The 12,670-nt window shown below is 32.2% G+C and overlaps 1 protein-coding gene across 1 annotated transcript; it reads right to left on the reverse strand.

The window, feature by feature from the left end:
* Positions 1 to 7,146: 7,146 nt before the first annotated feature.
* Positions 7,147 to 9,382, reverse strand: LOC115712203 (monooxygenase 2). The gene is made up of 5 exons (XM_030640453.2): positions 8,975 to 9,382; positions 8,774 to 8,836; positions 8,506 to 8,683; positions 8,187 to 8,415; positions 7,147 to 8,026 (listed from the first exon to the last, which is right to left on the reverse strand). Exons 1-5 carry the CDS (start codon positions 9,187 to 9,189, stop codon positions 7,503 to 7,505), a joined length of 1,209 nt encoding a protein of 402 aa, XP_030496313.1. The 5' UTR covers positions 9,190 to 9,382; the 3' UTR covers positions 7,147 to 7,502.
* Between the last annotated feature and the right edge of the window lie 3,288 nt (positions 9,383 to 12,670).

Below are 12,670 nucleotides of genomic sequence, written 5' to 3' on the forward strand. Positions count from 1 at the left end.
AAAGTTATCTTGAAATAATTTTTGTTAATAAAAAGTAACTAATTGATATATTATTTACATTAAAAGCAACTAAAAAGTTGCTTTTTTTTCTTTCTAAAACTTGCAAAACATTAAAATTTCTGGAAGCGAAATTTTTTAAGTTTTTTCTATTTTCGGTAATTATTTTAAATTTCGGTATTTGAGCTGAGGTGGCATATTGGTATTTGTGCAAATAATTTTGTTAAAGGTATTTTTATAAATAAAATCAATTTTAAGTACAATATTAAAAACTCCCCTTAAAAAAATGGTTATGAGGAGAGAGGAGGGACCAGAGAATAAACTAACAGACCATTTCAAATAAATAAATAAACTAACAAAGTTAATTTAAAAAATTGAATCAATTAAATAAATAAATAGAAAGACACATGTTAGATATCTATTAAATGTCATAGAATATGTATTTTTTTGAATATACTCATTAATTAGGAAATAATTAGTTATGAGGAGAGAGAAGAATAGATGGAACTAACAGAGTTAATCTTGAAAATTGAATCGGTTAATTAGGAAAAGAGAAAGACACATGGCAGCTATTTATTGAAGGGACATGAGTGTGACAGGTAATTGGGGACAGAAGATTTTTTTCCCATGCAGATCATAATCTGAAATAGATTACAATCTAACGTGAGAATAAAGAATATAAAAAGTTTAAAAATATCTTGAACTCAACAATGATAGATTCAATAAACCAATAACAAGATTGGATTTGAACACTTACCCACTAATGAAGTCCGTTGAGGATGCTTGTGGGAAGGTTGGATCGTCAAAACGAAGCGAAAATCCAGGAAGATGGAGACTTTTGGGTGTCGAATTGCAAGGGGAAGTGAAGAGCTTCCTTCTCATTTTTCTCAAAGAAAATTTGAACAGAGATAGAGAGAGAGTGAAATGGCAGTGGAAGTGAAAATTCATTCAAAGGAACTTTATATAGGTTCTGATGTGCAGTCCCCCCAGAAACTTAATGGGTGGTTACACTACTTAGAAATTTTCCATGCAGAAGATCAAGGGTTCTTTAATCGGAACGTGTGCAGCAAAAAAATTCACAATGATTGGCAAGAAAACATTTTTTTGTCATGAAGTGGGTCATATGAGAGGCATGGTACCTAGCCAGCCATAAGCTGCCTGATTAAGATTTCAACAGTCAGAGCTGGAGTTGGAAAGTCCTTATCCGTACAAACGTCAGCACAGTGACTTGAAGGGAAAATGTTATCCCATTATTGCCCACATGACGTGGTATGTCCACATAGGCAGGATTGATGCCACGTGGATAGATAGCATGTCAACAAATGAGTAGAGTCACCATGCACAACTTATAAATTGGCAAAGAGTCCAAATGCTCATGTAGGATGAGGTTACAATGAAATGGCCAACCATGAAGGTCTGGCTAGACCACCCCTGGTCGGCCAAAGAATGGCATGTGCTAGCCAGCCCTAGACAAAGGGTAAGTCGGCCAGCACCTATAAAAATTGCTAGAAAGAAGCAAGTTCAATTGGTGTACCTGCAGCCTTCACTTTGGACGAACCACAACTCTTTTTAGCTACGAAACCACTTCATCAACCCACGAAAATAGGGATTCAACCCCAAATATCTAACTATTCTTTATGAGCAATGAATTAGGTATTTTTTGTATATTTAAATATACGATAAAAGATGAGTATTGATATCTCCCCCTTTTAGGGATATTAACCTATTTTAAATCTAGATCTTTTGTAAGCTCTAACATATATAAAAAGTATTAGGCTAGACCAAAAACCTAAGTTCTAATTTCTAATCTTGAAACCCTAGCTCTCTCTCTCTCTCTCTCTCACTCACTCACTCGAGTGCCCAAAGCATTGACACTAAGTTTGTCTCCTTATCTCACTTGTTCGAGATCTGCCTTACATTGTTCTCACTATTGTAACATTCAGAGAGAGCCATACTAGAAATTACAAGGTAAAAGTTTATAATCTATGTGGTATTATCTCTTGAATCAATACAACAAAAAGGAGAGTAAGTCATTACCCACTAATCAAGGGGGTCGAACCTCTATAAATCGATGTGTTATTTTCTTTACTTTTATTATTTACACGTGGTGATTTCGATCATAAATAAGTGTTGTCAGTTGACCAAATCTAAGGTCAACAAAAGTATATGAGAATGTCAAGATATGATTTCTAGTCCTTATTAAAAGTAAATAAGGTTACAATGAAATAGAGTTTTACTTAGGGTATAAATTCTCAACAATTACCCACACTGCCAAGATTAACTCCACCCATGATTAATAAAAAGTTTTATAGATCGTTGAAGTCTCCTTCAGACCCGACATTACCTCCATGCTATTCATGTTGGTTGAGAAGAATATTCAAATCTCCCATAAGAGCCCAATGATCCTCGATAGTAGCCTCATAGATCCTCCAAAAAGACCCTTCACTCACTCCTAATAGGAGGGGCACAAACATAAAAACTAGTCCATTTATCACATCTCATAATATTGAAGAATTTGGCCACAATCATTGACTGTTGCACTCGAATAATTTCAATATTAACCATGGCCTTCCAAAGAGACATAAACCTCTCGCTGCACCCACAGAGTCCACAACAACAACAATGAAAAAAAAATCCTAATCTTCTCCAAATTCCCCCTATCTTAGAAATTGTAACTTTGATTTTCATAAGAAATAAAAACATCAAGTTTTTCCCTCCCCACCAAACCCCGAAGGGCATTAACTGCTCGAGCTTGCCCCAATCCTTAACAGTTCCAATACAAAGCCTTCATGATGATTTGTGGGGCATGAGAAGGCCCGCCTCACTAACCATATGAAAATTATCATTTTTAATAACTGAATCATGAGTAGTTCTGCCTCTTCCAATGATGGCATCAAACAAAAGAGACATAGAACCCAAAATTTCTAATAGATATTCACTAGTTGGGTAGCCTAAATCTAATTTGGCCTGGGCATTTTCAAAGATCTCCACTATTTTCTCGAACGAACCATCATCCTTATCTAAATTGATCAATCTTTTGTGTTTATCCTAATTTTCCCTCAACTGTCTTTGAAGGCAAATCTTTTAGAATTGCAGTTCCTCAGTCATCACTCCTTGGTGCACACAGATAGTAACCCCACTTTTCGAGGGCAGAAGTCATTCTTTCACTTCTTATTCGCCTCTCTCGACCGAATCACCACTGTTTCTTCTAGAGAAATAACCACCATCTTCCTCAGAGCCTGGGACCAGATTAAGATTATCCCCTTGAAAAACACTACAAACGTTTCAACAACTGGTCTTCTCTTTCTTTGAACTTGAGCCCCTTCTGGATTGTTCAATCCACCAAATATGGGTTTTTTCGGGATTCTTCTTGGACCCGTAAATCTAGTTAAGCTAATTCTTTTCATTTTATATCAAAGTTTTACATTGTACAATCCATCAACTTCTTTATTCATTTCCTTATATTCTATCTTTTAATATATTTTATTCATTTTAAATATATTAAATTAATATAAACACATGTACTTGCATATAAAAAATAATTTATAACTTAAAAACCCAATAAAATAAGTTTAGAGCAATGAATAGTGCATTTCCAACACTATTCATTGCTCTAAAATTTTATATAAAATAGAGCATCTATTGTACGCCATATTTTTGATAAATTTGTATCTTCTCTTATCTATTTTAGAGAAAGGCCAAGTTTAGAGCATCTATTTAGAGTGCTCCTATTATTACATTAGTTAGTGTCTTCACCTTTCTCTTATCCTTTCTTTTTTTTTCTTTTTTTATATAAAAAAAATTACTCAAATTTGAATATTGTTACTTATCATATCCTTATATAATTACATAATCTCATCATATTCTCTAATTGGAGATAAGTCATTTTAGTGTTATTACTGTAATTAAATAGAGGTTTGTAGTCACTTGTCTTATTATGTAATTAAGTTTACAAACAATTTATAATACAAATTACTAATTTCTCTTTTCAAAATATGTTAGATTTTAGACTCTAGTTTATTTATTTTTTTCTTAAATAACATTATTGTACCTAAATTTAAAAATTCAAAAAAATTCAACAAAAAAGACTCTGACCAAGTGACAAAAGACAAAACTAAGGCAAAGCTCAAACACAACGATACATGATACCTTATTCGGGTGCCACGTGGCATGGTAACATGAAGTACACAAATAGAGTACAAGAAACCCTTGTTCATGGAAACCTAGGGTTTCACTTCCCAACACCTCGAACAGAGTCAAGTCAATTCCCTCATTTGAGCCAACATTTGGGAAATTAACCCTAACATCATGAAATTAAGGCCACGAACAGAGTAACAAGCATTACCTTGTTCGTGTGACTTGGTTCAAAGTACCAAGGAAGAATTCAAATAAGGTAACAAGAATTATTTTCATCTTACTAGAGGAGTTGTTTGTAGCTAGTTGGAAGAGGCATAGTTGATGAAAGAGAGAAGCATCAGTCCTTCCCTGGCTTCTCTTTCCATGAAAAATCAGTATTTTTGTTGAAGAAAACTTATTGACATTATAAAAGTTATTGGGTGATTCTCCAATGCACCCCCTTAAAAGGGATGTACTGATACACCCTTGACTTGTTTCGGCATTCAGAAGAATTTTTTAGTCTAATTTTTTTTTATATTCATGTACGTTATAGCTATTTAAGATAACCTACAAAATTTTGAGAAATTTTGAATAATTTACAATATAGAAAACAATGTTCAAACAGTCTATTTTACACGCGTATAAAGTAAAATAGTCCCGCGTGCAACACACTGTTTGAACGTAGTTTTCAGCATGTTAAACTTTTCCAAAATTTTTAAAATTTTGTGGGATCGTACATAACCATGAGAAAAAAATTTGACTAAAAAATTATTTCGGGTGCTAAAACAGACAAGGGTGCATCAATGTATCCATTTTAAGGGGGTGTATTGTGGAATTTCTCAAAGTTATTTTTCCCTTGCCACAGTGTTTTTGTAACTTATGAAATTTATATGGGTATATTTGTAAAAATCCCAATATTTGTCAATAACCGTAATAGGATGGTTAATAGTCACTAAATGTATAAGAGCCACATGTAAGCACCCTTATAACCATAATTGCCCCATTAAATTATAGTCTACTATTAATTAAAAGAATTTTTTAAAAAAATATTAGATTTTGAGTAAAATGTTTACATTTATACTGTCACACGGCAAAAATTAAATTTATACTGTCCTTGCCTTTTTTTTCTTTTATGCTGTAGACGCCGAAAATTACATACCAGGCTTCTATCTTCCACACTCACGAACAGAACCACCCCAGCAATACGAGAACACCCGAAAACAATCATTAATTCTGGCGAGATAGAATAAAAATAGAGAAATCGACGTCAAATAAATAATTATGGCAAAAAAACTATAAAATAACACTAAAATAAATTAAAAAACAAAAGAAAAAAATGATTAAAAAAACTAACCATCTTCTGCACAGCCTCAACACCATATACAATATTGGCTATATTTACAAGCCCAATCATGAAAAATCAGAATAAAAAAATTACTAAAATAACGCAAAACAAATGTAAAACAATGAAGCAGATATAACCATTTAAAAAAATATAAAAGAGTCACACCCCTCAAAACCTTTTTACCAATGGGCTCGTCAAATGTATTTAATGTATTTATAGGAGAATCATAATAAAAAAGAAATACAAAAACAACCATAGATTAGAAGAAGAAATGTACTTATAGCCTTTATCTTCCACACCCACAGACAAAACTACCACAACAACACGAGAACACTTGGAAAACAATCATTAATTCTGGCAAGATGGAGCAAGAACATAAAATCGACGTCAAATAAATAAATCATGCCAAAATAACTGTAAAATAACACTAAAACAAATAAAAAACAAAAGGAAAAAGGAAAAAGGACTAAAAAAACTAACCATCTTCTGCACAACCTCAACACCAGATACAGTAGCGACTATATTTGCAAGACCAGTTCTAAAAAATCAGAATAAAAAAATCACACTCTTATCTTTCCTAAAAGCGTGACTGAAAATTAAAAAAACTAAAGAAAAAAATGAAAAGAAGATGAAGAAGAAGAACTAAACAAGAAACAAAATAAAAAACTTATATGTTAATGGAGAGAGAGAAAGAGGGGGGGGGGGGGGGGCGGGGCGGGGCGAAAGATAGTGAAAAAAATATAATAACTGTATAGATTTTGAAACACACAAAAAAAAAAGCCCACGAAGAAGTAGATGAATAGAGAGAGAGAAGAATAGGAAATAGGATGAAAAATTGAAATGAGAACGTGTATATTTTGGGTCTGATCTTTTTTATCATCAATTTTAAGTAAAAGAAAATAAAAGATTAGATTAAAACTGTCACAAAAGTGACAACATCAATCAAATCAAAACTTTTTAAAACTTAAAATATAATAAAAAGATTAGATTAAATCATATGGGTTGCCACTTGTGATTAAAATGAAATAAATATTTTTTCCACAAAACACAGTATACCGAGTATAAATTGGAGCAATAAAATAGTAATAAATAACGTGCAATAGTAAAATTATAAAAAAAAATAGTATTAGATGTAAAAAAAACTGTCACAAAAGTAACAACATCAATCAAATCAAGACTTTTTAAAACTTAAAATATAATTAAAAGATTAGATTAAATTATGGACGCCACGTGTGATTAAAGTGGAACAATTTTTTTTTTCCACAAAACACAATATATCGAGTATAAACTGGAGTAGTAAAAAAATAAGAAACAATGTGCAACAGTTAAATTGTAAAAAAAAATAATAGTATCGAGTGTAAATTTTCCTTAATTAAACCAATTGGCCCAATTAACCCATAACCTTAAGGTTAAGGTTAGAAGAGTATGATAGATATAAAGTGTAAGAGGGTTTAATTAATGGTAATGTGGATAGTAAAAGAGGATTGCTCCTTATTTGTTTCTCTCTAAGATTTCTCACTTACCTTGTGTTTTGTATTGATCACATTGGAGATTCTTATTGTTAATTTGATGCCCTAAATAAAATATTTGGTCTTGGATGATATGTATGAGCATTGTTGTGATTATTATTGGATTATGAGGAATTTAATGCTCATATGCTAACATTTTTTCCAGCCATTAAGATTCAATTTTCTCCTCATATCATGAAATGATATAGATATATCTGGATTGAAATATTACAATTAAGAGAAATGAAACTGTACACAAAGAACCTCGATAACAACAATCCAAACTCCAACTGGGTCATCACTTGTTATGCCATCAACTTGCTTGTGCATCAAAGTAACATTCTCTTTGGGAAGTAATAATCATATCCCTTATTATTATTATCATCATTATTACTATAACAAAAATAAATTAATATATAAAAAAGCTGGAAACAAACCCGGGACAAAGACTAAAATCCTCTAGTGAGACAAATGATGTTAAAGATGTGAATTTCTATCTTCATTTAGAAAACTTGTGCTTCATAGGAATGGAGACTCTACGCAAGTTTCCCACAATTGTAATGCATAACTCTAGCAATCCTTGGGAAAACAAATTTGTAAAAGATGGCGTCTCTGAAGAACTTCAGCCCCCACATAGGGCCACCATGCTGAACCCACCCTGACAAGAAGGAGCCAGTGACCAACCAAGTGACTCGCCACCTTCTTTCCTCTGCATAATTAGATACTGCTTTAATCATCTCTCTAGGGACAAGTCCTCCTTTTTGTGCGATGCAGGCCCCAATGTGCCTACCCAACACCACAGCATCTTCAAGTGCTGAACAACCGCCTTGTCCCAAGTCCGGTGTCATAGGATGCATGGCATCGCCGGCCACTGTGATGTTTTGCTTGCACAAGTTTCCAAATGCTACCTTCCATGGTTTCCTGAACATTAACGGTGCCCATGTCAATGTTGAAAGATCAGAGTGATTGATAATGTCTTGATATAGTTCGGGCAAGTCATTGGCATATTTTTCAAGCACTTCACTCTTAATTGCTTCAGGGTTTCCTCCCAAGTAGGCATCTGATATGACACATGCCAAATATGAAATTCAGAAAGGCATTGCTTCACTTACATTAATTTTTGCAGTTAGATAATCAATCTTTATAATATTTAGACAATTACATTTTCCCCTTATCACGTGAAGGAGATGAAGATAAAAGTTAAGGTTGAAAAGTAGAACCTTTATCAGCAGAGGCACAAGTTAGGAACCAATAAACATCTGTTTTAGTCAGGGGAACAAAACCAATCCTTTTGCCTGCACCAACAAACTGCTGGACTTCTTCCTTTAGTCCATGGCCTTGAGGAATCACAGCCATTCCTCGAACCGCTGACCGCCCAGAATGAACCGGTTCAGCTAGTCCCAACCAACTTCCCACTATTGAGTGCACCCCATCACAGCCAATCAAAACCTGCAAATTTGAAGCAGCTCACAAATTTGAAAGCTGTTTTGAGAAAATATGGAAAAGAATGAAGGTCAAAGGTGAGTTTGATCACAATACCTTTGCTTTGATGATAATTTCATCTTCCATGTGAACAACAGCAAGAGATGAGCCCTCATGTTCTTGGGTTTCTATGGCAGTGATCTTGCTTGAGAAACGAATAGAATCAATTGGAAGTTCATCTGCGAGAGCCTTGAGCAAGGCTTTCCTGTGTACTGGTCTGGGTTCATTTCCAGCACTAATAATTCACATACGTAATTAGCCATGTTAATTAAGAAATCCTCGTTGGAACACAAAAGTTATAAAACAGAGAGTTTACAATGCTTACCGAATAGCTCCCGACGAAGGGATTTCTTGAATTTCTCCAGTAATGGTATTGGTTACATATATTCTGGTACAGAAGGCCAAAAGTAGGTAACACAAATAAGTGAACTGAAAATATAAGTGCACCAACTTTCAGATGTAAACTTATTTGTGTAAATATACCATAGTTCCATAGTCTGCTCTTTATTAGGCAGTAAAAATTTACCTTTCGAAAGTGGAATAAACGGAGGTCAACTTTTGAGAAACTCCAAGGGAATCAAGAGCAACCCAAGCGTTTGGGAAGAGGGTTAAAGCTGCACCTGTGGCTCTAAGCCCATTTGATTTCTCCAACACCAATGCCTTAACACCAACTCTCTTCAGTGCCACTGCAGTGGCTAAACCAGCTATTCCTGCTCCCACAATAACCACATCCTCAATCATTTCAATCTCTCTCTCTCTCTCTCTCTCTCTCTCTCTCTCTCTCTCTCTCTCTTACAAACACATGGAGTGAGGGTTCAATAAACGTGTGAAATTTATAAAGCAACAACTCCACAACAGATTCTTAGTTTTCACTGATTTTCTCATTCATTGGACAACAGAAAACTAATGCCCAAAACAAAAGAAAGACACCATGTTTGACCAAAGTGGCGACCAAGGCAATATATTAAATAGTCAATTATTTGTTGAACAAGGAATTGAGTTCACTAATTAAGTCCATTTCAATTCATCATAATCTATTATTATTGTTGCTGTTTTCATATTATTAAATTATGAGAAAGGAGCAGTGCATGTTCTCTTTCAGTGTTTTTTGGATTATTATTATTGGCCAAGTAGAGAAGTACATCTCAGAAATAACATAGAAGCACTCAATCCAGCTAAAAGTTTCATTCTTATGTTTAACAAAATGAAAAATGTAATATTAAACGTATATAACGCGACACATAATCTTACTGGGAATCTTTTGAAATGAACTTTTGCCTTTTTCTTAGTTTTAAAATGGATTAAAAAAATGAATAGAAAAAAATATTATCAAAATTATGAAAAGTAGATATCTATGAGTGACAGTGTGACACGAGTATTATTATTAGAGCTCTTGATTTTCTGTGGCAAATTATTAGAGCTCTTGATTAATTAAACTTTAAATTCATTTGAATTATAATAAGAACCTCTCTCAAAAAAAAAAAAAAAGTAAAAAAGATTTAGGAAAATAATTTTAAGAGTATTACTGTTAGAGATCATAAAATGAGTTGAGCAGTTGAGAGAAAATGAGTTGAGCCTAAAATGGTATAAAGACACATATTCTATGAATTACAATAGAACGAGCACAACCACACTACCCGAGGCAGGATAATGCAAAATAATTTAGCATGAAAAATAAAGTGAAATGTTAAAAGACATCATTCAATGTGTCATATTGCTATTAACACACTTAATTATTAAATTCTATAATTTAATAATTAATTTTTATTGAATGTAGCTAGTTAATCTTGCACAACTTTTAAATAATATTGAAGATCTAATATCTTATAATCATGCTCAAAATAAAAGTACTTATTTATAGAAGGAATTATTTCACAAATACACAAAAAAAAAAAAAATTACAAAATTATAGTTTTACGAAATTTTAAATATTTTTACGATTTTTTTTATGTTATTTACAGAAAATACGGTTTTTTTATATTGTACTCTTGTTATTATTATATTATTATTTTAGATAAGTTGTACTCTTATTAATTTGTTGTTGATTTTTTATTATATGTATGTTATTTTTGTTGTTGTTTTGATATTATTTTGATGTTATTTTCATGTTACTTTTATGTAATTTTTTTGTTGTTTTTGTATTGTTTCTATGAATAACCGTAAAAATATATAAAAAAAAATCTTTAAACATAAAAATATAATTTTTTACAAAATATAGTGATTTATGTAATTATTCCTTTATAAAATATATCTAAATCAAAATTATATGATTACATGTTTAGCGTACAAGTTAGTTAAGCCTATTTCATTACATTATAAGATCGATATCAGTATAGTTAGTATTATATTGGATATTGATAAATGTATGCTGGCTTGAGTACTATCTGACAGTATCACATCGGTACGACTAGAGTATGACTAGCGTACTAGGTAAAAGTTGATATTATGGTCGATAGTGTTAAGTTTTGTGCCCTAAATAAAACTCATTTCAATATAATCAAATTTACTAATTGATATGAGACCAGAAATCGCTTTTATGTTGCATGGTTCATATGACTTATTTCATGATTATGTTTAATGTATAAATTCTATTAAGTCCAGAATATATATAAATATATATTTTTTCATGATTATAGTGCCGTTAGCATAGTGGAATATAATCATGATTATATGTTCAAAAGTTTAATTTCCATGATTTGTCAGTTCACTGGATGTAGACTGACATAATAATCGGCGATAAGGTATACTTACACATTGGATAAGTGTTATGTCATTTCTAGGGCATTAGCAAATTTTACCAGTATCAGATGTATGGAGTATACATTCGAAGGGACCGATATTGATCTTAGATGAGATATCATAAACTTATCGTTCTTTCTAAGTCAATATCAATGGTTGATCTTAGGTCTATGGATCTTAATCATGATATGGTTAGGTTCAACTTAGTTGTATTATTTATGTTCTTCAAGTTGTTTGTGGAAGCTAACTTATGGTTTTGGCGGATACTTACATCTTGGGAACGTGGTAGTTCAATTGAGTGAGAGCGTTGATCATAAATATGAAATCTATAGCTTCTATAAGTATTTGGAAGTGAAACGATGATTTCCTTTGAGCTTGGCTTGATAGGGATAAATAATTGAGATCTCATTTCAGTAATTATATTAGTTTACTGAAATATCATTTATAGGTAGCTAAGTATTTTAAGGATAAAATACATTGAAGAGTAGAACGGTAAATTTGTCCTTATTCAGTGTAGATCATCTTTAGAGGATCTTTGACTATTAGGATTGTAACAATAGATAATCATCATATGTACATCGTGATATATATAGAGCGTTCTATATAATTAAGAGTGCTATTGAATTCCAAATCTATAGTGGCGCAAGATGGAATTAATAAGTTAGAGAATTTACTTAGTAAATTCTAGATCTACTTATTGAAAGCTCGATTATATAGGCTCATGATCCCCTCACTAGTTGAGATAATACTGCTTGTAGAATCAGTTAATTGATTTTAATTAATCAATTATAATTCTATTCTTAAATTAGACTATGTCTTATTTAAGAATTTTCACTAAGCAAGGGCTTAATTGTGAAGAAAAAAAATTTTGGGGTCAATTTATTAATTAAGAGACTTTGTATGGTCTAATTGATAAATTATATAAATGACAATTTTATTCGATAATTAATTATAATTATTAAATAAATAGTTTTGGCATTTATAGGATTGAATTGGAAAATATGGTATTATTGAAAGAAGAATAAGTGGTTGAAAAAGTGACAAAATTATAATTAGAGTTTGGTCCTTTTTATGTACGGACATTATATTATTTTTGCCCAATATTTTAATTCTTTTTTAATCCATATAATTCAGCTCTAAGTCCTACTTGAAACACTATAAAAGGAACATGATGCTCTCACTCATCCACTTTTTGACAATTTAACTATTGCCTTCAACCTAGATGAGAGAGTTCCTTCCATAGTGATTTCACCTCCTTCATTGTTCTTCACCATATTTGAACCCTTAGTGAAAGAGTGCCATGCCCACACATAGCAAGTCAAGCACTCAATCATAGTGAGTAAGATGGTGGTAACCAAACCCGACAGAGAGAAAGAGATCCAAATTTAGATCTTGATAATGCTCTGCTACAGAAAGGAATCAAGGGCTAGAGATCTTGAACAAAAGGAGCCATTATATTCCGCTGCAATCAATGTAAAGTTTT

Source organism: Cannabis sativa, chromosome 4 (genome assembly GCF_029168945.1).
Source record: "Cannabis sativa cultivar Pink pepper isolate KNU-18-1 chromosome 4, ASM2916894v1, whole genome shotgun sequence".
Lineage (NCBI taxonomy): Eukaryota > Viridiplantae > Streptophyta > Magnoliopsida > Rosales > Cannabaceae > Cannabis > Cannabis sativa.

Bases quoted from the DNA above. Each gene is read 5' to 3' on its own strand.
- LOC115712203 (XM_030640453.2), bottom strand. From the start codon at position 9,189: ATGATTGAGGATGTGGTTATTGTGGGAGCAGGAATAGCTGGTTTAGCC. The intron at 8,837-8,974 runs GTAAATTTTTAC...CTTCTGTACCAG, and splicing joins GTTTATTCCACTTTCGAAAG to AATATATGTAACCAATACCA. The intron at 8,416-8,505 runs GTATTGTGATCA...TCAAATTTGCAG, and splicing joins AAATTATCATCAAAGCAAAG to GTTTTGATTGGCTGTGATGG.